Source organism: Hyperolius riggenbachi, chromosome 2, assembly GCF_040937935.1.
Source record: "Hyperolius riggenbachi isolate aHypRig1 chromosome 2, aHypRig1.pri, whole genome shotgun sequence".
Lineage (NCBI taxonomy): Eukaryota > Metazoa > Chordata > Amphibia > Anura > Hyperoliidae > Hyperolius > Hyperolius riggenbachi.
This window is the reverse complement of record NC_090647.1, coordinates 232,575,565-232,598,502: the sequence shown is the minus strand read 5'-3', so window position 1 is coordinate 232,598,502 and position 22,938 is coordinate 232,575,565. Positions and strand designations below refer to the sequence as shown.

General features: G+C 41.7%; 1 protein-coding gene across 3 annotated transcripts in view; it reads right to left on the bottom strand.

Moving 5' to 3' along the window:
- Window positions 1–2,100: 2,100 nt before the first annotated feature.
- Window positions 2,101–22,938, bottom strand: part of GK (glycerol kinase) — a 136,379-nt gene continuing 115,541 nt past the window's right edge. For 2 of the 3 annotated variants that reach the window (XM_068268313.1, XM_068268314.1), the window contains 2 exons: window positions 22,123–22,209; window positions 2,101–2,527 (listed from right to left, as the gene is read on the bottom strand). In XM_068268313.1, coding sequence (XP_068124414.1) covers window positions 2,514–2,527; window positions 22,123–22,209 — 101 coding nt within the window. In that variant the 3' untranslated portion in view covers window positions 2,101–2,513. The remainder of the gene's footprint in view (window positions 2,528–22,122; window positions 22,210–22,938) is intronic. The other variant, XM_068268315.1, reaches the window with a different exon arrangement.

Here is a 22,938-nt window from a genome sequence, read left to right as displayed (position 1 = left end):
ATCTGCACAGCTTTATTAGAACTGAAAGGGTTGCTCTGTATGACGGAAGACGTCCTCTAAAACAGGAAAAAAAAAGATTATCTAATCTGCACTACCTACATTTTTTTCCAGACTTGTTTTGTATATACCGTATGCAACTGAAAAACAAGATGTAAGGATCCTTTAGGAAGCGAGAGTGCAGTGTAGGATTACAGCCTCTGCGGGACAGGCTTGGGCACTGCGTTCCACTGATAATTTTCAACCAAGCGGTAACTGCACAGTATACAGCAGTATGTAAGATACGGAATGCTATGGCTACAAGGAGGTGATCTATTCTCATCTATTCTCTGGTGTGTATTTCTTACTTTAATGCCCATAAATGGTTTGATTTTTCACATCCTTAACTGTAAAAGAAAAATGTACATAAAAAAACTTAGATCATAATCTTTTATAATAATGATGCATTTCCCTAAATGATATAAACTCACAATACCTATACTTAAATAATACCCCAATAAAAACAGTGTTTGATTTAAAAGGGACCCTGAGCTGTAATTAAAAATTGAATTTGGACTTACTTGGGGCTTCCTCCGGCCCCTCATAGCCCGCGAGGTCCTCTGGCATCCCCTTTTTTCTTCTGGTCCCGCTGGCGGCACTGGTAATTGGCGACTTCGGATGAAGTCGCACATGCGCACCTCTGCTGCGCGCCATCACGCTGGTTGCCGTAAGTCTCCTGCGCATGTGCAATTCGGTCTTTAGAGAACTGTGCATGCGTAGGAGGCTTATGGCGACCGGCCTGATTACGTGACGGGCGCATGGCGGGGGCGCGCATGTGCAACTTCACCCGAAGTCGCCGATTACCGGAGCCGCCAACAGGACTAGGAGAAGAAAGAGGAGGATGCTGGAGGACCTCGTGGACTAGGGGGGGGGGGGGGGCTGGAGGAAGCCCCAGGCAAGTCCAAATTCCATTTTTAATTACAGCTCAGGGTCCCTTTTAAGAGGCATTAAAGGGGAAAAAACACCTCTTGTAGTAGTAAACCCCTTATCAATGTTAAAGCATGCCTGAACTGAGAGGGCTATGGAGACTGTCATATGCATTTCCTTTTAAACAATGCAGATTGCCTGGCTGAATTGTCCTGCTGATCCTCTGCCTCTAATACTCTTAACCAGAGACACTGAACAAGCATGCAGAGCAGATGTTTCTGAATGGTGAAGTTGGACAAGATCAGCCACATGCTTGTTTCAGGTGTATAATTCAGACATCAAGGCAGTGGCATAGCTAAAGGAGCTTTGGGTCCAAATGAAAGTTTTACATTGGGTCCCCCCCCCAAGCACTTTACACATAGCAATTCACATGGCGCACTAAAACATGCCAAGGATATCCACAGTATTAGAGGTGCAAGCAAGGGATGGGGAACAGTTTGTTAATGATTACCACTATTCAAAACATCTATATAAGTGATCATTACAAGCACAGGACCACTAAAGAGCTAATACTGCCATTGCGGGAGAGCCCCTCTAAGCTTCTATTGCCAAAGGGCCCCAGCGCGGTTGTAACCTCTGCATCCCCCATTGCTATGCCACTGCACTATGGGCATCCAAAAGAATCAGCAGGACACCAGGCAACTGGTATTGTTTAAGAGGAACTAAGTATGTAAACTTCCATATCCCTCTCAGTTCAGGTGTCCTTTAAATAGCCTCACATCAGCTTAGATCATAAGAACAATTAGACTGAATGATATCCACAAATCGGTTTGAAAAGAGAAATGTGAAAAAACTAATTTAGTACCTACTATATTTATGCAATCTGCTTTATAAAATTCATTTTGGACATTTCTGAATTAATCTGACCGAACTCTGAAAGTTCAACATTCAACAGGTGAAAGATATGGTATGTATCATAAGAAAAATAATAATGTACACATTTACTTCCACAGATTAACAAGCCTGGGAGTGGGAAGGCACAAGTAAGCGGCGTTCACGCTACATCTGGAGTGGAAGCATTCTATATAGTCTATGGAGGACGCATCCTCGCCGGGAGATTATTGAGCAGGTCAGGCCTTTGCTTTGGGAGCTGGAAGGAAATGACGACATGACAAAACTCACAACCATCTATGCTGGTTTTCCAAAATAACCAATTTTAAGTTAACATTCAAAAATGACAAGTTCATCAAAAATTTGTACAGCTTCCTATTCAATCAAAATCGTAATTACATCAAATTGCCAAGTGCAAATACAGTATTTCCTCAGTAGCCATGTCACAACTGAGGTTATTATTCCCTTCATTTTCATCGTGATGGAGATTTCCTCTGTACACTTTTGGTAGAAGCGATTCTCAGTAGCATTCCATTCAAATAAATTAGACGGCAGGCAATGCAGGGGATGAGCATTATGCCTGTTACACAGCAGTGGGGTGCTAGGAGAAGTTGGCAGCCTACGTGATTGGTTGAAAGGATTCTGAGGCGGATACAAAGTTCTCTAAAATGTTGGCAAGCCTGGGATCCAAAATGAGCACCAGTCAAAGTAGGAATCCTTTATTTGCCAATCCCTACAAAAAGAAAAAGAAATGTTAGCAATACAGTATAGATATATGAATTTCCATAAAAAAAAATGCACAAAGACACTGAATAACAGTGTGAACAAGCTGGCAACCCTATAAACTACATACACCCACTCCATTTAATCCGATGATAGGGGACGGCAACATGTTTAGTAGGGATGATCAATAAAATATTAAGGCTTCCAAATTTTTCTGAAAATATATGCAGTTTGAAAATGGACCCATTAGTTTAAACCCAGGTTTAAATTAATTGGTCTATTTTCAAGCTGCATACATTTGCATATAAATTTGCATCAAGTCGTAAAATTGCATACCATTGATCGTCCCTAAGGTTTACACACATTGGGCCTGAATTACAAAGACAATAACTTACATTGCCTGATACACACTGACTGGAAATTTGGCTATCAACATGTTGGAATTTCTAGATGAGATTTCCCATTGGTCCATTTGTTTGGACCAATTCAAATTCAAATCTTCAGCATCAAACTCAAATGAGCTGTTAAAAAAAAAAAAAAAGAAGCTGTGCACTTGACAGTAAAACCCTTTTGTCTCATCACATAAAACCAAATCATCCAGTAGAGGATAAAATAGAAGCCCATCTGCGCTAACAGCACCAACGCCGTGCACATCAGCTGCTTACTTACTAGAAAACCTAAAATTATTAAAGTGTAAAATGATAAACTCATCCCAAAATGCAGCTTCTGGAGCACCACCACTGTAAGTTCTACGATGTTCCTTCTCCAGATGAAAAGAAGCACCCTACATGGCATCAGATGTGTTGCAAGAAGATCCACTGTTATTCACAGGTACAGAAATGCCTATGACCGCAGTGGGTGTCTGACTGCAAACAGGACTAAAGATGCATACACATGTACAATGGCTGTCACCTGTAGGAATCAAGACTTGATCAGTCGGGCAGCAGTTCGGAGCAGAGTACTGTAGAGATGCATCTCTAGCCTACAAGCTTGCAATGCTTCCGTTTCTGTAGAGGAGGGGGGGGGGGGGGGGGGAGACTATGGCGTGGCACATGAAGGGCTGACTTCTGGCTGTAGGGTGCGGAGGAGAACAGTGGGCTTGGGCATCAGTCTAACATTGCTGTCACTAAAAATCTGCCATTGCAGATCAATATGTTATTCTTATACGCCCATCTCACCAAGTGTCATCTAGCATGTCCACCTAGTTTAACAGCTGTTTATAATTTACTTACACCGCCTCACAAACCAGTTGTTTGGCTTGCTGCAGTCTGATCCCCACTGCTGCCATCATTCTCACTGTGCCCACTGTTTACAATACATCCTAATATAAAGCATCCAGAGCCCTGTTTGTAGCTTCTCTCCTAGACAGAATGAAAGGGAGTTGATTTATGGAGAATCTCAGAACAGATATGAAGAAGATGCCCCAGCCCAGGTAGCGGCATGTGGACATAAGTACATTGCATTTAGATCTGCATTATTTCAGGCATTTAGAAACCTGCTGACTTGTCAGCGCTGCGTAATATGTTGGCGCTTTATAAATACAATAAATAATAATAATTGTCAGGTGACGGTGTATTGGGAAATAAACACAGATCGCATGCTTCAGATTCTTCTAGAAATGGAAAGATCTGATCTTATACGATCAGACAGGAATGAAGTCCAAGAGTTGACTAACCCTGGTGGTGATTTAGCCGGTATGTGGTTACTTGTGCTTTAACACTTATGGAAGGGAGAGAGAGAGTAAATCACAGCAGAGTGCCAAGCATATTGAGCTAGATTACATTTTTTCAGCTATTGCATCAAGTATTAGTCCTGCAGGTGTGAGATTTTATACAGAACGGTGTTCTAAGCATCATATTTTTAGTATTAGGTATAACGGTTATTATATCACCATCAATTTATTGTCAGGAACCCAAATTTCTCATTATTGTAATCATTCTATCTCAAATTTATGGTCAATTAAGTTATCTGTGTAAAGGGCAGTCAGAGGTTTTCAATATACACATACTGAACTATAGAGATTGGATAGATAGTAGCCCTTAAATCGAATTTAAACCGAAATCGCGATCACCAAGGTCATGATTTCGGAATCGCCAAAGCAGCGATTTCCACAATCACATAATTTCCGCATGGGGAAGTTTGATTAAGTGGCTTTAAACTTTTCCAAAGTCCCGGCACATGCGGCCCGCAGCTTCTGCATGAGTCCAAAGCTGTCTGTCCTCTATCGCTGTCTGCCGTCACTTGTGCATGGCAAAACTCTGGGTTCCTATATGTCACATGATATACAGGAAGTATGCGGTGCATTAGAGTCTGCAGGAGGTAAAGTGGATAGACTGGCATCGCTGGACTCCTGCTGGAACGTATGTCCAGCACTGATGCAGCTTGGGGGAACAGAGCGAGCAAAGAGAGACACAGAAAGCACAGAGACAGACACAGGAGACACAGAGGGTGCACAAAGAAAGACAGGTGACACAGAGAGAAACAGGGCAGGCACAGAGAGAGACACCAACAGGGCAAGAGACTGACCCAGAGGGGGCACAAAGAGACAGGGGGACAAAGGTAGAACAAGCAGGCACAGAGGGGGAACAAGGCTTGATTTGAAGGGAAATCGTGAATCGCAATTTCAGACAGAAATCGCTCAATTCAATTTTTCCTTAAAATTGTTCAGGCCTGATAGATAGATAGATAGATAGATAGATAGATAGATAGATAGATAGATAGATAGAATCTGAACTCCACTTACTTGGAAAATACAGTCGGTGTCAGTATGAGGGATACACTCCCTGTGTTTATATGATGTTCATATAGAGAACAGCAAAGTTTCTCAGCATTCACAGCACTTGAGGAAAAAAAAGTAGTCTAAATTCTATGCCTAACATTATATGTAGGAGGTTAACCCTGGGTATTGATGTGCAAATAGAGGAATAACTGGCAAAGTACTGCACTGCTTGTAATTACTTTTTTTTTATTCTATATTTGCCGTATACAGTATATTCAAGGCAGGGAAGTCAATACAGCACATTTTGCAACAGGCCACAGCAGTCATAATTAGGCAATTTCTATGGAGAACATGTAGTCATCTTTCACATGTACAACATTTACAAACAGTGTATAGCATACATAAGTGCCTCTAAGGAATGCTTCAGAATGTAGACTTAAAACTATAGTTGGGCACAAACAAAAGGATACCCGAAGTGACATGTGACATGATGAGACGTGTATGTACAGTGCCTAGCACTAAAATAACTATGCTGTGTTCCTTTTTTTCTTTCTCTGCCTTAAAGAGTTACATATCAGGTATGTAAGTGGCTGACTGTGTCCTGACTGTGACTACAGTGCGACCCTCACTGATAAGAAATTCCAACTATCAGAAAATGGCTTCTGAGAGCAAAAACGAGGTAAAAAGGGGAATTTCTTATTAGTGAGGGTCACACTGTAGTCACTTCCTGTCTGAGTCAGGACTGAGTTAGCCACTTACATACCTGATATTTAACTCTTTCAGGCAGAGAAAGAAAAAAAAAAAAAAAAGGAACACAGCATAGTTATTTGTGTGCTTTGCACTGTACATACACATGTCTATGTCAACATGTCACATGTCACTTCAGGTATCCTTTAAGAACATTACATGGTGTATAAATATATGCAATACAGCTGTTGAAAATATTAAGTTAAAGAAATGAAAACCACTGCAGTCTGATTGTATGGACATTTTAAAGAGTAATATACTGTACACCTTTGTATTAGCTGCAGGAATTGTTAATATTTCCCAAACTGTTGTCCTAGTAACTTGTCTGCATGTCTAGTAACTAGTTTGAGTGACAGATCACAAAAACAGACCAGAATGGGGAGATTATGCATGGCTCTGAGCTCCACAGGCAGCAGGGTGGGTATGTTCTGTTTGGATAGAATGGTTTATCATTTTTGACAAGTGCTGGCTAGGTTATATAACAGCCCAATAAATGATTGTTTGAACTCATGCCAAAATACAGACACTTAAAAAGGAGTAGAAAAGGCTGTTTTCTCAGCAATCTTTCAAAGCAGACTGCAAGGCAAAACAACAAAGAACAAAATAAAAACTGAATCACAAATGCAGTGATTCCCTACCTGGCTTTCCCTAACATTAGTTACCTGTAAGCATTAGTACTGCCCCAGCATGTTGTAAGGTAGTGATTATCTCTGGGGCCTGTTGACACAAGTGGGTCCAAATCTCTGTAACCCTTGTGTTCAAGGTGTCCCCAATATTAGTCAACAGATAAGCAAGTTGCCAGTACGTCTGTCAGGAGGCACAAATTGCCCCTATACTATGCCAGTAGTCCCAGGTGGACTCCAACCTCTGTCAACAGTCACGTGTGGCATGGTTTGCTAATGGTCACATTCTATGTCAAACTGGCAATGCACTTCTAGTTTCTGTCAGTAGTCATAAGCAGTGTCAGTTTTGGTCAGCAGTTAAAGGATAACTGTAATGAGAGGGATATGGAGGTTGCCATATTTATTTTCTTTTAAAGTGTACCAGAGATCTCTCTACTTAAAGGACAACTGAAGCAAGAGGTATAATCATTTCCTTTTAAGCAATACCAGTTGCCTGGCTGTCCTGCTGATCATCTGCCTCTAATACTTTTAGCCATAGACCCTGAACAAGCAAATGTAGACCAGGTGTGTGACATTATTGTCAGATCTGACAAGATTAGCTGCATGCTTGTTTCGGATCTTATTCAGACACTACTACAACCAAATAGACCAGTAGGGCTGCCAGGAAGCTAGTATTGTTTAAAAGGAAACAAATATGGCAGCATCCATATTCCTCTCAATTCAGTTGCCCTTTAAAAATTTGATACTTCCCCGGGGCTTCAATCCGCCCCATAAACACGTGCGAGTCACACGCCGTCCTCCCGCAGGCCGTTGTTCAGCCGCGATCAGCCCCGGTAATAGGCACAGTCGGGTCCAGTCTGGGTCTTCTGTGCAGGCGCGGACCCTCCCGTACATGTACAGTAGACCCAGACTGACGCAACTGAGCCCATTACCTGCGGGAGGACGGCGTGGAACTCACAAGTGTTTATGGGGTGGGAGGAAGCCCTGGGTAAGTATCAAATCTTTAGGTAGGGAGGTCTCTGAATTACTTTAAACAATACCAGTTGCCTGTCAGCCATGCTGGTCTATTAGGCTGCAGTAGTGTCTGAATCACACCAGAAACAAGCATGCAGATAATCCTGTCAAATCTGACAATGTCAGAAACATCTGCTGCATGCTTGTTCAGGGTCTATGGCTAAAAGTATTAGATACAGAGGATCAGCAGGGCTGCCAGGCAACTGGTATTGCTTAAAAGGAAGTAATTATGGCAGCCTCTGTAGCCCCCTCCTCACAGTTGTCCCTAAAAGTCTCTGTCAGTGAACCTTACAAACCTTCAGACACAATTTGGCAGGCATTGGGAAGCTGTGTCACATTACAGAGAGCGTTGGAACCTTGGCACACTACAGTTGGTCACCTCACCACTCCCTCACTGGGTACTGCAGCATGGTAAGGACCCACAAAGTTGTGTCTTGTCTGGGAAAGAATTGCAATATTATTATTTAGATCAGGGGCGTAACTAGAAATTACTGGGCTCCCCTGCAAGACTTTGGATGGGTGCCCCCTTCATAGTTAATGCATACGTGAGGTGGCAGACCCCAGAGTCACGGGGACCCTCTGAACTTCTCCCCGCTCTGGGCCCCCCTGAGCCTACATCCCTTGCAGGCGTTATTGCTATGCCACTGATTTGGAACACACTTCTTAGATCCATCATAGACTGAATCACCTTGTACCTAAGGTAAGATTACAAGTTTGGTAAGGAATTCAGGATGAAAGAAAATGGAAATGCTGGCTTACTGGGATGTTTTCTGAGCAGTTGCAAAACTGCAGGTCTTAGGGTGCGTTCACACTGCGCTCATTGCAGTGTGTTGTAAAGTAAGTTATAACAGCAACATGCTTCACGAGTCCCACAATGGGTCTATTCACAATGGCAGGTTGGTTTTGGAGTGCATCGGTTTCCTTAGTAACAATGAGAGCCAAGCTGTGTACACCCACATTGAGGCAGGGAAAACCCTTGACTGTTTTCATACACTGTTTCTGAACAGAAAAATTTAGAATGCATGCTAATAAATGGGCTAGTTCACACTTCATGTGTTTTTCGCATGCAGAAAAAAACCTGACATTCATCATGATTCTGCACATTTTGTCAGTTTTCTGTATCAAATTGCTGCTGTGAAAAAACGCATGCGTTTTTTCTGAATAGAAACACTTGGTGTGCAGAAAACTTACGCAGAAAAACGCACGCAGAAAACTGAAAGACAAGTTCGTTCCCTGCCTAAATTAATTACGATGAGGTATTGTGCGTTACAATGCATGCAAAAACATAGCAACAGATTCTGTGTGAACTAGTTTCTTTCAGGGAGCCCAGGTACAATTGGGTGGTGAGATACTTCTCTTCAGGATTTAGGAATACCCAGAAAAGTACTGATTGCATCGGTCTAGGAGTTTGATTCACAAAGCTTAAAGCAGAATATAACCCTGCATTTCAACTTTGCTCTAAAACATTATTTACAGTATATTATATGCAATCAGCATTTTTTTTTTTCTAGACCAGCATTGGAAGGGTTACACAGAGCTTTAAAGTTCCTGGAGAGAACTGCAGACGCATCCAAAGCTTACATAGATACATTTTGTTTACATAAATGTTCTAAGTGTGGAATGTTACTCAATCTCTCTGACTGAGAAGGAGCTGGAGGACAGCCAAAGAGTGTGTAACATTTATCACTTGTTACATTCTATTTAGTTAAATGTATCTATCTGAACTTCTGCATATCTCTCCACGGAACTTTAAACCTCTGTGTTTAACCCTTCCAATGCTGGTCTAGTAAAAAAAAATGCTGGTTGCATATAATATGCTGTAAATAATGTTTTAGAGCAAAGTTTAAATGCAGGGTTATATTCAGCTTTAAGGTGGCCATACATCAGGCAGCCGATCGACCATGAGATTCAATTATTATAATCGAACTGGATGAAAATCTGTGCTGCCAAGCGCATGCCTGACTGACAATGCGACTAATTTTGGGACCAAAAATTGGTCGCATTGTTGATCGCGCAAGCTGAAAGAGGTTGGGCCGACTTGCTCGATCGGGTGTGCGGGGTAAATGGCCCCATCGCCATACTATAGCACCCCAAAATTGGCTACAATATTTGTCGTTATTCCAGAGGGGCGTTCTTGCAGGCTTTCCAGAACTGCCATTAGGCAGCTCCGTATCCCTGGCCACGCCCCCTACTGCTTCCCTGCCTCCCTGCACGCTGGGAAAGAATCTCTCTCCATCCAGCGTTGTGACCCGAGAGGTCACAAAAGTGAAAGTGATCGAATGCAGGAGCTGAGGAGTTGGCAGCTACCTGATCCGCCCAGCCCCCTGGATCGGGTAGCCTTTTTTTTTTAATTTATTTATGAGCCCATCTCGGGCTCTCTTTAACTAAATTAAGAAGAGATAAATCATGAGTTATGTTAGATAAGGAGAAATAAATTGTTAGTTAATAAGTAAGGTGAATGATTCAACTAAAAAGCTTTGTGAATCAACCCTTAAGTGTATTAAAAACAGCTGATCCACAAATGCAGAGGAGTCCTCCAGGCTCCAGTTCTATTTATGCAAGAATACAGAGACTAATGCTGCATACACACTTGAGATAAAAGTCTTTGGAAAAGGCAAGATCACAGACCAATTTTACCCCATTCCATGTAGTATGAGAGCCATACCTACACAGTCTATTCTATGGAGCTGCACTCTCCATCAGATAAAATCTTTGCAAGATGCTGCACACAAAGATGCCCGTACACACTCAAAAGATCATTATCTTCAAAAGATCTGTTCCTGCAAAATATCCATTCCTGCAAAATGCATTCATAGTCTATGAGATCTGCAGATCCTCATATACACCTTGTTTAACAGACTTCATCTGCATATCTGGCAATCATCTGCAGATCTGAAAATCCATCCTGGTGGATCTGATCTGCAGATGGTCTGCAGATGATTGCCTGTTAAACAAGGTGTGTATGATGATCTGCAGATCTCATAGACTATGAATGCATTTTGCAGGAACAGATCTTTTGCAGATAATGATCTTTTGAATGTCTACAGCATCTTGCAAAGATTTTATCTGATAGGGAGTTCAGCTCCATAGAATAGACTGTGTAGAGTATGGCTCTCATACTACATGGAATGTGGTAAAAATTGGTCTGTGATCTTGCCTTTTCCAAAGACTTTTATCTCAAGTGTGTATGCAGCATAAGTCAAGACAGGAGGAGTCAGCCATTAGAATCCTATAGGACAGCTAAACTGGTGCTAGTCCTGGATAGGCTACAGCAAACTTTTGGCAGAAAGAGCAGGTGAATCCAATGGTATTGGTAATGGTGCTTCGCAGTGCAACGATTACGGGTTTTAATCCTGGCCCAAGGAACTATCTGCATGGAGTTTGCATGTTCTCACAGTGTTTGCCTGGGTTTCCTCCATGCACTTTAGTATCTATCCAATAAACATACTGGTAACTGCCCCCCCCCCCCCATTAATTTTTTTTTTATAACTTAGACTATGATAGTGATGGTAGTAATTAGTGAACGCCTCTGTAGGACAGACTTTACTTTGTAAAGCACTGAGGAAGAGGTCAGCACTATATAAATACATAACATAAAACAAATTCTAAGAAAGTACACTGCTGACGGTAAGAGAAGTGCTGAAACCCATCTACCCAGAAGCTAAGTCCTACCTGATAAAAGCTATGGAATCGGTGTCCATGGCCGGCATCCGTGGCAGGCTCCCAATGCGCAGGCACAGAGCCATGGCCATTGCCATGCACTGGCCGGACATGTGTTGTGCTGGGCGGCTGTGTGTGTGGGGGATGTTTGGTGTCAATTTAAAGGGACTCCGAGCAGTGCAGAAACTATGGAAAGATGCATATCATTTTAAAGCTCACTTTCTCCTCTTTCCAATGATGTATAAACCGCCGCCCTACGCCTTTTAGTTTTCGCTATTTTCGCGATTGAAATTGCCGCGGCCGCGATTTCAATCACGAAAATAGAGGAAACTAAAAGGCGTAGGGCGACGATTTAGGTGTCGCCAGAAAGAGGAGAAAGAGAGCTTTAAAATGATATGCATCTTTCCATAGTTACATTGTATTACACAGGGCGACTTTTTCCTAAAATCAGTGGCTCCGTTCTGCAGAATGGAGCTGCTGACACTGGGGAAAGTGTCTACCTGTGTAATACAAGTAACTATGGAAAGATGGATATCATTTTAAAGCTCTCTTTCTCCTCTTTCTGGCGACACCTAAATCGTTGCCCTACGCCTTTTAGTTTTCTCTACTTTCGCGATTGAAATCGCGGCTGCGGCAATTTCAATCGCGAAAATAGCGAAAACTAAAAGGCGTAGGGCGGCGGTTTATACATCATTGGAAAGAGGAGAAAGAGAGCTTTAAAATGATATGCATCTTTCCATAGTTTCTGCACTGCTCGGAGTCCCTTTAACGCGCAAACACTTTGGGGAGTATACCAATACATTTATGTCTGTTGAAATTGACAGTTTTTGTGTCTGCTTATAGGAGGCAAGTCCACTGCTGCCTTCCAAGCATTTCTAACCTTTTTAGCCTATTTCATACTTCTGGTGCCTCTGTTTACTACGCAGTACTTGTATCCACCCCTGGTGGAGGGGAGGGGTATAACCCCTATTTTACTATCTACAGTAAGCGACTTCTTAATCCTGAGTGGGGACAGGTTAATCTCCTCACCTGCCTACACAGTGGTTGCCTTGGAGGTAACCCTGGTTTGTGAGTATAGATTTGTAGTCATCATCCAATTACCGGTACACACTACACTATATTGTTGTTGGTTTTTTTGTCAAATGTGCCTAATTGACTATTTTGTTATAATAAGGAAAAAAAAAACAGTCAGGAGTGTACTGAGGTATGACATGCAACAAAGAAAGATTTGAGAAAAACCTTTAGGAGGGTGCCACTTGCTATGAGCAATGTTACAGCTCTGTTAAAAGTGTGACTATCCAAAAGGTTATGATAGAATCACAATGTGTAATAAAAGAAGTGCTGTGAACTCTTCTTGATGATTCCAAAAAAACAAAACAAAAAAAAATGTTTTATTCTATTTGGGATTATTGATGATGTAATAATATAAACTACTATACATATGTCTCTGGTTACTAAATCTTATTGATCTAATTCCTTAAGAATAGACTGTTGACCAAGATTTCTATATACTTGTTTGAAGGTTTAGAGCACTATAAAATACAATAAACTACTAAAATGTGTTGGATGTTTTCAAGCTGCATCAGTCCATACTTACAGAGTATGTTGGATACTCCCAATCAGGGCATAACTAAGGGGGAGGGGGGGGGGGGGGGGGGGGGGAGTAACTGCAAATGCAGGGAAGCCCAGATGTGTGAACTGGGCTCCCAGCAATTACAAGCTTTCCTTTCGCTGATAATGCAGATCGGGAGTCATGGGTATTGATGGACACTCTTGTTTTATGAGCGGTGTAAGATGGGCCCTCAGGCGGTTAACAAGAAGAGGCAAAGGAAGGGTTGTGAACATTTAGTAGCTCCATGAAGGTTTTGCTGGGGGGTTATGGAGGTTTATGATATGTAGTTACCTGCTCCCAATAATGTGTTTTTGGCTATTATGATCCTTTAAAAATCAGTCACATTTAGCAGGTGCAAGTCTATATATATATATATATATATATATATATATATATATATATATATATATATATATATATATATATATATATATATATATATATATATATATATATATACATATATATATAAAAAATTCAGGCTGATGCCCATGTAGTTTTCAATTTTGGATAAGGATACCCTCCCAAATGCCACCTACGGGGTAGGAAAAGTTCCCTTTTAACAGCAAGGGAATACAAATTAAGGTTTCCTATAGCTGCAGGGTACAGATTTGATATACTGTACTTTCTCATGATTCTGCTCTGCGTAAGGAGAAATTCACGTTATCAGTCAGAACATGGCTTCATTCTCAACCTTCAGCAGTCTGCACTATACATTTAAAAAACAGCCTCAACCAGCTGATTGTTCCTTAAATTATTGTTTGCACCTGAGGAGAGCAGGTGAAAAGGTTTTTTTACTTCACCATTTGCCTGCAACTGGACCTGGTGTTCCCGTATATGGAAGAGGTGCACAGACGCCCATGGCTTTCAATTTGTGTCACTGAATCATGCTCCTGGAGTGTCCACATGCTTTTGTTAATGGCAAGTGTGCATTTCTGATGCTTGCATAGAAACAGCCTATTACACCTATAACCTTTACCTCACTTTGCTGCAATGTGGGAACAGGTCCCACACAAACCAAAGGACAACTCTTGTTCACTCCCAGAAACACCCCGTCATCACACATATATGTATTTGTTGCTCATTAGGAAATGCACAATAACTCATGGGATTGCATTATATCTTCTGTGTAGCCCATAGTGCCCAATTTGGTGTACCAAAGCAGGGTACTATGCAACAGTACAAAGCAATACATAAACCTGACCCAGGAGCTTGCCATCTGGCACACCAGGCATGAGAGGCATGGTTGGTTGCCATATCTCCACAAATATTCAAATGCATACTATGCAATCCTGCACCCCCCAAAAAGGCAGTCTATCAGTTCATCTACAATTTGGTCATAATGTGGGGTTAATCGTGCACTAGCTCACGAGCAACAGTTAGTATTTAGCACACCTCAGTGTGGTCAAATCAGGGAATTCCTATATAATAAAATACAAGTTTCCCTGCGTCTGTCCCTGTGTCATTGCTTTGCGCTACTGCGCATGTCAAGCACTGACAGCCGCTGGGACAGGGCGCAGGGCGGGCCGGCCGAGCGGGCGTGTGCGCGATGTGCCGGTGGGGAGGTGCGTGCGCGCGCGCACTGACTGGGGGCATGAAGAGACCTAGAGCCAGTTTTTAAACGGGCTTAGGTCAACTAGTTTATGATAAACTACTAAATGTTAATGCCATTGTTGCACACTTAAAACATTACATTTCTATTTCATATAAATATTATCATAAACAATAATAAGCTTCTAAGCAACCAATTATAATTGTATTTATCCATTAATTTAACTATGGCTAATATGCAAATACTGCTGGAGAGGAAACCTTATACTTTCTATATGTCTCACTCTGTTCTATGGCCCCTCCTTTTTCTATCTTGGCACTGCTGTCACTCATATGAAGGCCATGGTGATCCCACAGATTCCTGACAGCTTACTAATAATAGAGTGCCACCATGTTAGGAAACATGGCACTGATTACTAAAGTGCAGATTCTCAGCAGCAGTGGCAGGGATGAAACTAGAAATCACTGAGCCCCCCTGTGAAACTTTGGATGCCCCCCCCCCCCTCTCACTTTCTGCACAAGTAAACTGACAACAAATGTTATTCAATTGGCGAGTGAATCACACTTGAATGCGGTTTCCCAAGGCAGATAAAAACGGACAGCAGTGAAGCACTGCACACATTTTCTCTTTCAAAGACATCAGCTTCTGTGATGAAACGTACAGGTTTTCACACAGACACACATGATGTTCAGAAAATGCATATAGAAAACCGACAGACTAGAGTGCTCCAAGCCTCAGTTTATTAAACTCACTCTGTCCATCTCTGATGGAGCAGGACTGGCTCTGCAGTCTCCTCCAGCATCACTACAGTACACTGCACTTGGGGAGGAATAGAGAGGTTAGGGGCTGGGCGCAGTACACAAAAGCCTGCTGCACACTGAATAGGGACTGTCTACAAAACTTTGTGTGCAAAACTTAGTATGATTCGTTATCAGTGGCTGAGCAGATGCAGTCATTAGAACAATTGTGCAGAAAGCAGAAAGTTTTTTTCTCTCCGTGGCCTTAGTTGTCAGTCTATAAGGACGGAGAAAAAAAAACAACCTCTTCCTCCATGGGGCCCCCTGCTGCTTCTGGACCCCTGGCATCCCATGCAGGGTCTATTGCTATGCCCCTGAGCGGTGGGATGCTGTTGCCTTCTTGGAGGAGTAAGCCTAAAGATGTTCCCCACTGTACCAGTGCCAGCAAGTGAGAAGAGGGCTCTCAAACTAAACAGGCACCAAGCACCAAAGGAAGACTACTTGGGAGGTAAATGTTCTTTCTCCTCATAGGAGTAACCTAAACTCCATACCCAGAGTCCAGTATTTATCATCTCAGTCATCATATTATATAAAGCTACATGCCAAAATATTAGTTCTGTTTAAAGCTTAAGTAAGCAGCTCATTACAGCACAACAATATGTTCTGCCCTAAAAGGACACCATTTTCCAGAGATTGTCAATAGATCTTTTGTGAAGCATGCCTAATATAGCTGAGGTTTCTGCTGATGGACCTGTGTCTCTCTCTGTGGGTGTGCCCATTCATGCCCTGAGAATGTGGTGCAGGATATTCCAAATATCTCTACAGTCTCTGTTCTAATATTATATAAAAAGTGCATTTATTCATTCAATTACAGAGACCTTGTTTCCAATATGTGACACAAACAATGTAAGTTACAACATTAAAAATTTGATTATAGCTATGCTAAGCAGCTTATTAGTGGAAGAATGTGACTTTAAAATAAATGTAGGATGGCAGTACGCATCAGGGCTGGCCAGCTTTATAGACACATACAGCGCTACTGCCAGGATAGTATCTGATAATGGAGCCAAGATCAATAATGCAAATGTATAGCATTACTGATCAAGGACCCAATCTTATTTCATATTTGCCCCATCTAGTGTAAAAATAAACCCAAAAATGCACGTATGTGAATCTGTGCATTATAGGACCATTGCAGCATGTTACAGTTTGTGCATAAAAAGTATGTTATAATCCACCGCAATACACACAAGTCAAGACAAACATTTATATACTTGAGCTGCAGTCACTAGGGCACGCTCAGTAGGCAGTAGCAATGCTAGGGAGTCTAGTCTAAGGACTCCTTACTGAATAGGTGCTGGATTACTAAACAGGAAGAGCCGAAATTGGAACTCTGGTCTCCTGCGTCAGAGGCAGAGCCCTTTACCAGTACACTAGCCAGCATTGATCACTGTAGAACAGCTGCTGTGATATCAGACCTCATCTCACAGACCACAGACATACACAGAATAAGGGGTGGGGGACAAACAACTGTCACTTTCTTCCCCACCCAATACTCCCAGTGTTAGCTCCCATTCCATTTACTTTAAGGCTAGTGCAGATATCAAACCGCGTTTAAATTAGGATTTCTGCTATAATTAAGAGTTCCATAGATCTGAAAGGAGGCATCATTCGATGCAGACACCACCTCACTCACCCTAGCAACTTTCACCCACTTTCACAACACATTTTACAAAATCTGCAGTTTTTAAAATAACTTTTCTTCCTCTTAATTTTCAGTTTTTTTAATGGTAGGGGCTATAAGGGAGCCTAAATTTTGGGCTCGTTTGTACACAATGTTAGGGTTTTGGGGGAGAATTAGGGCCAATAGATGGTCTGACTATAGATGATTGTTGGTGACTGTAGGATACCATAGATCAGTGGTTCCCAACCTTTTTGGAGTCGTGACACATCAAACCAAAGGTTCAGATCTCCGTGACACGTAGACTAAATGCATGTAATGAGAGACAGCGTTTCCCCACTAAATGCACATAAGAGACAGCATTTCACCAGTAAATGCAGGTAATAACAGACAGCCTTTCACCAGTAAATGCACGTAATGAGAGACAGCTTTTCACCAGTAAATGCACATAATAAGAGACAGCTTTTCACCAGTAAATGCACATAATAACAAACTGCCAGTTGTCCCCAGTATATGTAGCCAGGGATATATGTGCCCAGTATATGTAGCCAGGGATATATGTGCCCAGTATATGTAGCCAGGGGTATGTGCCCAGTATATGTAGCCAGGGGTATATGTGCCCAGTATATGTAGGCAGGGGTATATGTGCCCAGTATATGTAGGCAGGGGTATATGTCCCCAGTATATGTAGCCAGGGTGTATATGTCCCCAGTATATGTAGGCAGGGGTATATGTGCCCGGTATATGTAGCCAGGGATATATGTGCCCAGTATATGTAGGTAGGTGTATATGTCCCCGGTATATGTCCCCAGTATATGTAGCCAGGGATATATGTGCCCAGTATATGTAGCCAGGTGCCCCCCCCCCCCCCAGGAGGAGAGAGCGAGGGAAGGAGAGCGGCACCTCAGGGTTCTCTCCCTCCCTCGCTCTCTCCTCCGGAACGAAGTGCGATGGCTGGCAGAGGGGCGGAACTTACCTTCCGTGTCTCCGTCTGGTCTCGTCGCCGGCGCGGGATGATTTGCCACTACTCTGGCCTGATCCAGACCAGAGCAGCGGCTGCAGAATCAGAACTTCCGGCCGGCGCTTGGAGCGAAATGGAAGGTAAGTCCCGCCCGCTGCCAAGCGCCGCCACACACACAGTATCGGAGGGGAGAGCGAGGGAGGCAGAGCACCCTAAGGTGAGAGAAGGGGGGGGGAGATGGCCCCCTTCTCCGCCGCTGCCCACCGCTTTCCCTCCACTGCGCTGCTCCCCTCCGAGAGAGCCGCGACACATACCCGAAGCTGCCGCGACACATGTATGTGTCGCGGCACATGGGTTGGGAACCACTGCCATAGATGATCAATTAAAATCTTATTAATTAAATTATATGCATAATTTTGTGATTTTATTATTTATAATCATATGCTAACCATATACAATTAAGCTATTTGTTTTTATTATGTTTGTGCACAAATAAATGTACTGAATTGATTATTTCTTCGTTCATTTTATTAATTATATTCAAATTGCTTGTCACCAGCTAATCATAGCAGAAATCCTAATTTAAGCGCAGTTTGATATCTGAACTAGCCTTACTTAAACTGAACGGGGGAGGGGTAACCCCAATACCTCAAACCAGCTGCTGAAATATAGATTTAAAGGCGCAGATACCATACTGTGAATATCCATTTACTTTAAGGTTACAGAGGATAGAGAATATATATATATATCTATATATATATCTATATATATATATATATATCTATATATATATCTATATATATATATATCTATATATATATCTATATATCTATATATCTATATATCTATCTATATATATATCTATATATATATATATATATATATATATATATATATCTATATATATATATATCTATATCTATATCTATCTATATATATCTATATCTATATATATCTATCTATATATATCTATATATATCTATATCTATATATATCTATATATATCTATCTATATATATCTATATCTATATCTATATCTATATCTATCTCTATCTATCTATCTATCGAGAGAGAGAGAGATATAGAGAGAGAGATATAGAGAGAGAGAGATATAGAGAGAGAGAGATATAGAGAGAGAGATATAGATATATATATATATTTTTTTTATTTATATATATTTATATTTTATTTCAAGCCGTGCTGATTTTCAAACTGTGTCATATTTGCACTGCTTTACACTAAAGATTGCAAGTATCACTTTGTAAACGTAAAAAAGGAAATGAATGCGATATTCCAAAAAAGCCTTTGAATCACTTTTACTAATATCCTTTTATGCAGTACACTTATGGCACCCTCTTGTGGTAGATGTAAGGTTTTGCAACTCCTTAAAAAAAAGTAATGGCTTTATGTAAAAAAAAAAAAAAAAAAGCAATTTCCACAGGTATTAAAGTAGGACGTATACAAGGATGACATATATATACTGAAGCGAGCTGCAAAAGTTAGATACTCGCCTATGGAGAGGGAAGGCTCTGTAGCCCACAGAACCTTCCCAATCTTCTCTCTGTACACTCAGTCCACCTCTGTCCCTTGTGGTATCTCTGCACCTTCGAGACTCATCGCAAGATTTCGAAAGCATTCACATCCCCAAGTTCTTCCAAAGAGGGTCGCATTCGTACTGCGCTAGCCCGGACTTGCATAAACACAGCACGATTCGCTAGTCTTCAGAAGTACTTGGGTACACAATGCTATATATATCTATTATTATCTATGGCTACCTGAAAGCAGTTTAGTGTGGGGCTTCTGAAGACTGCCCTAGGAGGGTTAAAGAGGTATTCGACCAAGATAGTTGCAGAACTTCACTGGGGCCCTGCTTTGGAGGAAGGGGGCAGAGAGTGGACCTCTGGGCTTTCAAACTCATTTTTTTCAGCTCGCTTCAGTATTGCTTTAAATACAAACAAGCTATAATCTGTAAACTTTTGAGAACACTAGAGAGAACATAAGTGACCCAGCAAACCTGTCCGTTAGTTGGCAAAAGTTTGCAACTCTCACTTGGGTAATATGAGAGCATAGGTTGGCAAATTACCAGTTGTGTGGACATACTAATAGTGAGAACTTTTTTTTCTAGCTTGTCCTGGCTTTATTAAAGAGAAGTTCTTAAGTGTAGGTGTGTGCATGCAACTACAATAGCAAAAACTCCATTACATTGGCCTTTCAGAAATCCGGTCTATATATTCAGATTGTAATAGGTTGTAAATATTTCTCTGGATTATATCAAATAGACACTAAAGGAAATCCATTCCAGGCTCTCTGGGCCACAAATGTTCTTTAGTGTCCAATCTTAAGGCTGGTAGGCAGCATGCAATTTCCTATCAGATCAATGGATCAAATCGATCATTTCTATCAGGTTCAATCAGCTCCCAATTTCTAACGGGATTGATTTTGTGATCGAAAAAAATTGATCACTTTATCGACTGGGACTGATCAGACCTGTCCGAAATTGTCAACTGGACCAGTCAATCTAGCAGGAAATTGCATGGTGTGTACCAGGCCTTAGGCAATTAAACCCATAGCCTGTACAAGGCAACATACAGTGGTTTGCAAAAGTATTCGGCCCCCTTGAAGTTTTCCACATTTTGTCATATTACTGCCACAAACAATCAATTTTAACGGAATTCCACGTGAAAGACTAATACAAAGTGGTGTACACGTGAGAAGTGGAACGAAAATCATACATGATTCGAAACATTTTTTTTTTACAAATAAATAACTGCAAAGTGGGGTGTGCGTAATTATTCAGCCCCCTTTGGTCTGAGTGCAGTCAGTTGCCCATAGACATTGCCTGATGAGTGCTAGTGACAAAATACAGTGCACCTGTGTGTAATCTAATGTCAGTACAAATACAGCTGCTCTGTGAGGGCCTCAGATGTTGTCGAAGAGCATATTGGGAGCAACAACACCATGGAGTCCAAAGAACATGCCAAACAGGTCAGGGATAAAAAGTTATTGAGACATTTAAAGCAGGCTTAGGCTACAAAAAGATTTCCAAAGCCTTGAACATACCACGGAGCACTGTTCAAGCGATCATTCAGATCATTCAAATGGAAGGAGTATGGCACAACTGTAAACCTACCAAGACAAGGCCGTCCACCTAAACTCACAGGCCGAACAAGGAGAGCGCTGATCAGAAATGCAGTCAAGAGGCCCATGGTGACTCTGGACGAGCTGCAGAGATCTACAGCTCAGGTGGGGGAATCTGTCCATAAAACAACTATTAGTCGTGCACTGCACAAAGTTGGCCTTTATGGAAGAGTGGCAAGAAGAAAGTCATTGTTAACAGAAAAGCAGTTTGCCACAAGCCATGTGGGGGACAAAGCAAACATGTGCAAGAAGGTGCTCTGGTCAGATGAGACCAAAATGGAACTTTTTGGCCAAGATGCAAAATGCTATGTTTGGCGGAAAACTAACACTGCACATCATTCTGAACACACCATCCCGACTGTCAAATATGGTGGTGGCAGCATCATGCTCTGGGGGTGCTTCTCTTCAGCAGAGACAGGGAAGCTGGTCAGAATTAATGGGAAGATGGATGGAGCCAAATACAGGGCAATCTTGGAAGAAAACTTCTTGGAGTCTGTAAAAGACTTGAGACTGGGGCGGGGGTTCACCTTCCAGCAGGACAACGACCCTAAACATAAAGCCAAGGCAAAAGTGGAATGGTTTAAAACAAAACATATCCATGTGTTAGAATGGCCCAATCAAAGTCCAGATCTAAATCCAATCGAGAATCTGTGGCAAGATCTGAAAACTTCTGTTCACAAACGCTGTCCATCTAATCTGACTGAGCTGGAGCTGTTTTGCAAAGAAGAATGGGCAAGGATTTCAGTCTCTAGATGTGCAAAGCTAGTAAAGACATACCCAAAAAGACTGGCAGCTGTAATTGCAGCAAAAGGTGGTTCTACAAAGTATTGATTCAGGGGGCTGAATAATTACGCACACCCCACTTTGCAGTTTTTTTTTTTTTTAAATGTTTGGAATCCTGTATGATTTTCGTTCCACTTCTCACGTGTACACCACTTTGTATTGGTCTTTCACATGGAATTCCAATGAAATTGATTCATGTTTGTGGCAGTAATATGACAAATGTGGAAAACTTCAAGGGGGCCGAATACTTTTGCAAACCACTGTATATTTCTGATTGGTGGCTGTAGGTTGCTGCATCCAATACATCACATTACTACTGCTGTACTGAATAAGCCCAGTAATAAATTTTGGAATCTATGTAACATAATGAAAACTAACCTGTTATATACTTTGCTCCGATTAACAGTACCATGCTACTCACTATATAAAAGCCCAAAGGCAGACTAGTGAAGATACTTAAGTCACCTGTAGACATCCAGAGGAAGAGCGTTCCAACCAAGACAGACAGAAGGGGAGAGAATATAAAAAATTGATCATTGGTGTTATGAATTAACCAAAATCAACAGCAGAAAAACAAGATGACAATTGATAGATTGATTCAGCTTTAATTGCATTAGCAAATTGAGGATGCAGATATTTAAACACTGAAAGTGCCAGTCACACATCACAAGAAACCAAATGTCCAGTGCATAAGAAGCTGTATATGAAAAACCCAGCATTGCTACTTTTCATCTCAACAGGTCTTTTAAATCTCTCGTCAGGTACAAGCATGCAGCAAGAGTTAATTTGGGTGCTGGGACAGATTGCAAAATTAGGCAACGCCATAAATCGCTATGGAAATTGCAGCCATGTCGCAGTGAGTGATTAAATTGGGTGCTGGAGATTGGCTTTTATACAGCTGAACTCTGGTTATCATGCAGCAGGAGTGATGAATCCTGGCTATTATGCTGCAGGGTTGACGAATCTGCACAGGGTTTCAGCTATTGCTGAACTCCGGGTACCATGCAGCGGGGTGACAATCAGCTTTGGGGCTCAGTTATTATATAGTAGAGCTGGCGATTGGCTATGGGAAACATATGGCAGATGTACCGGAGTTATACTGGTTAGTTTTAGGTGTAGGTGCAGAGGTTAGTGTAGGCATAGGTTGTGGGGTTTGTGTTAGGCATGGGGGGTGGGGGGTAGTGTTAGATATAC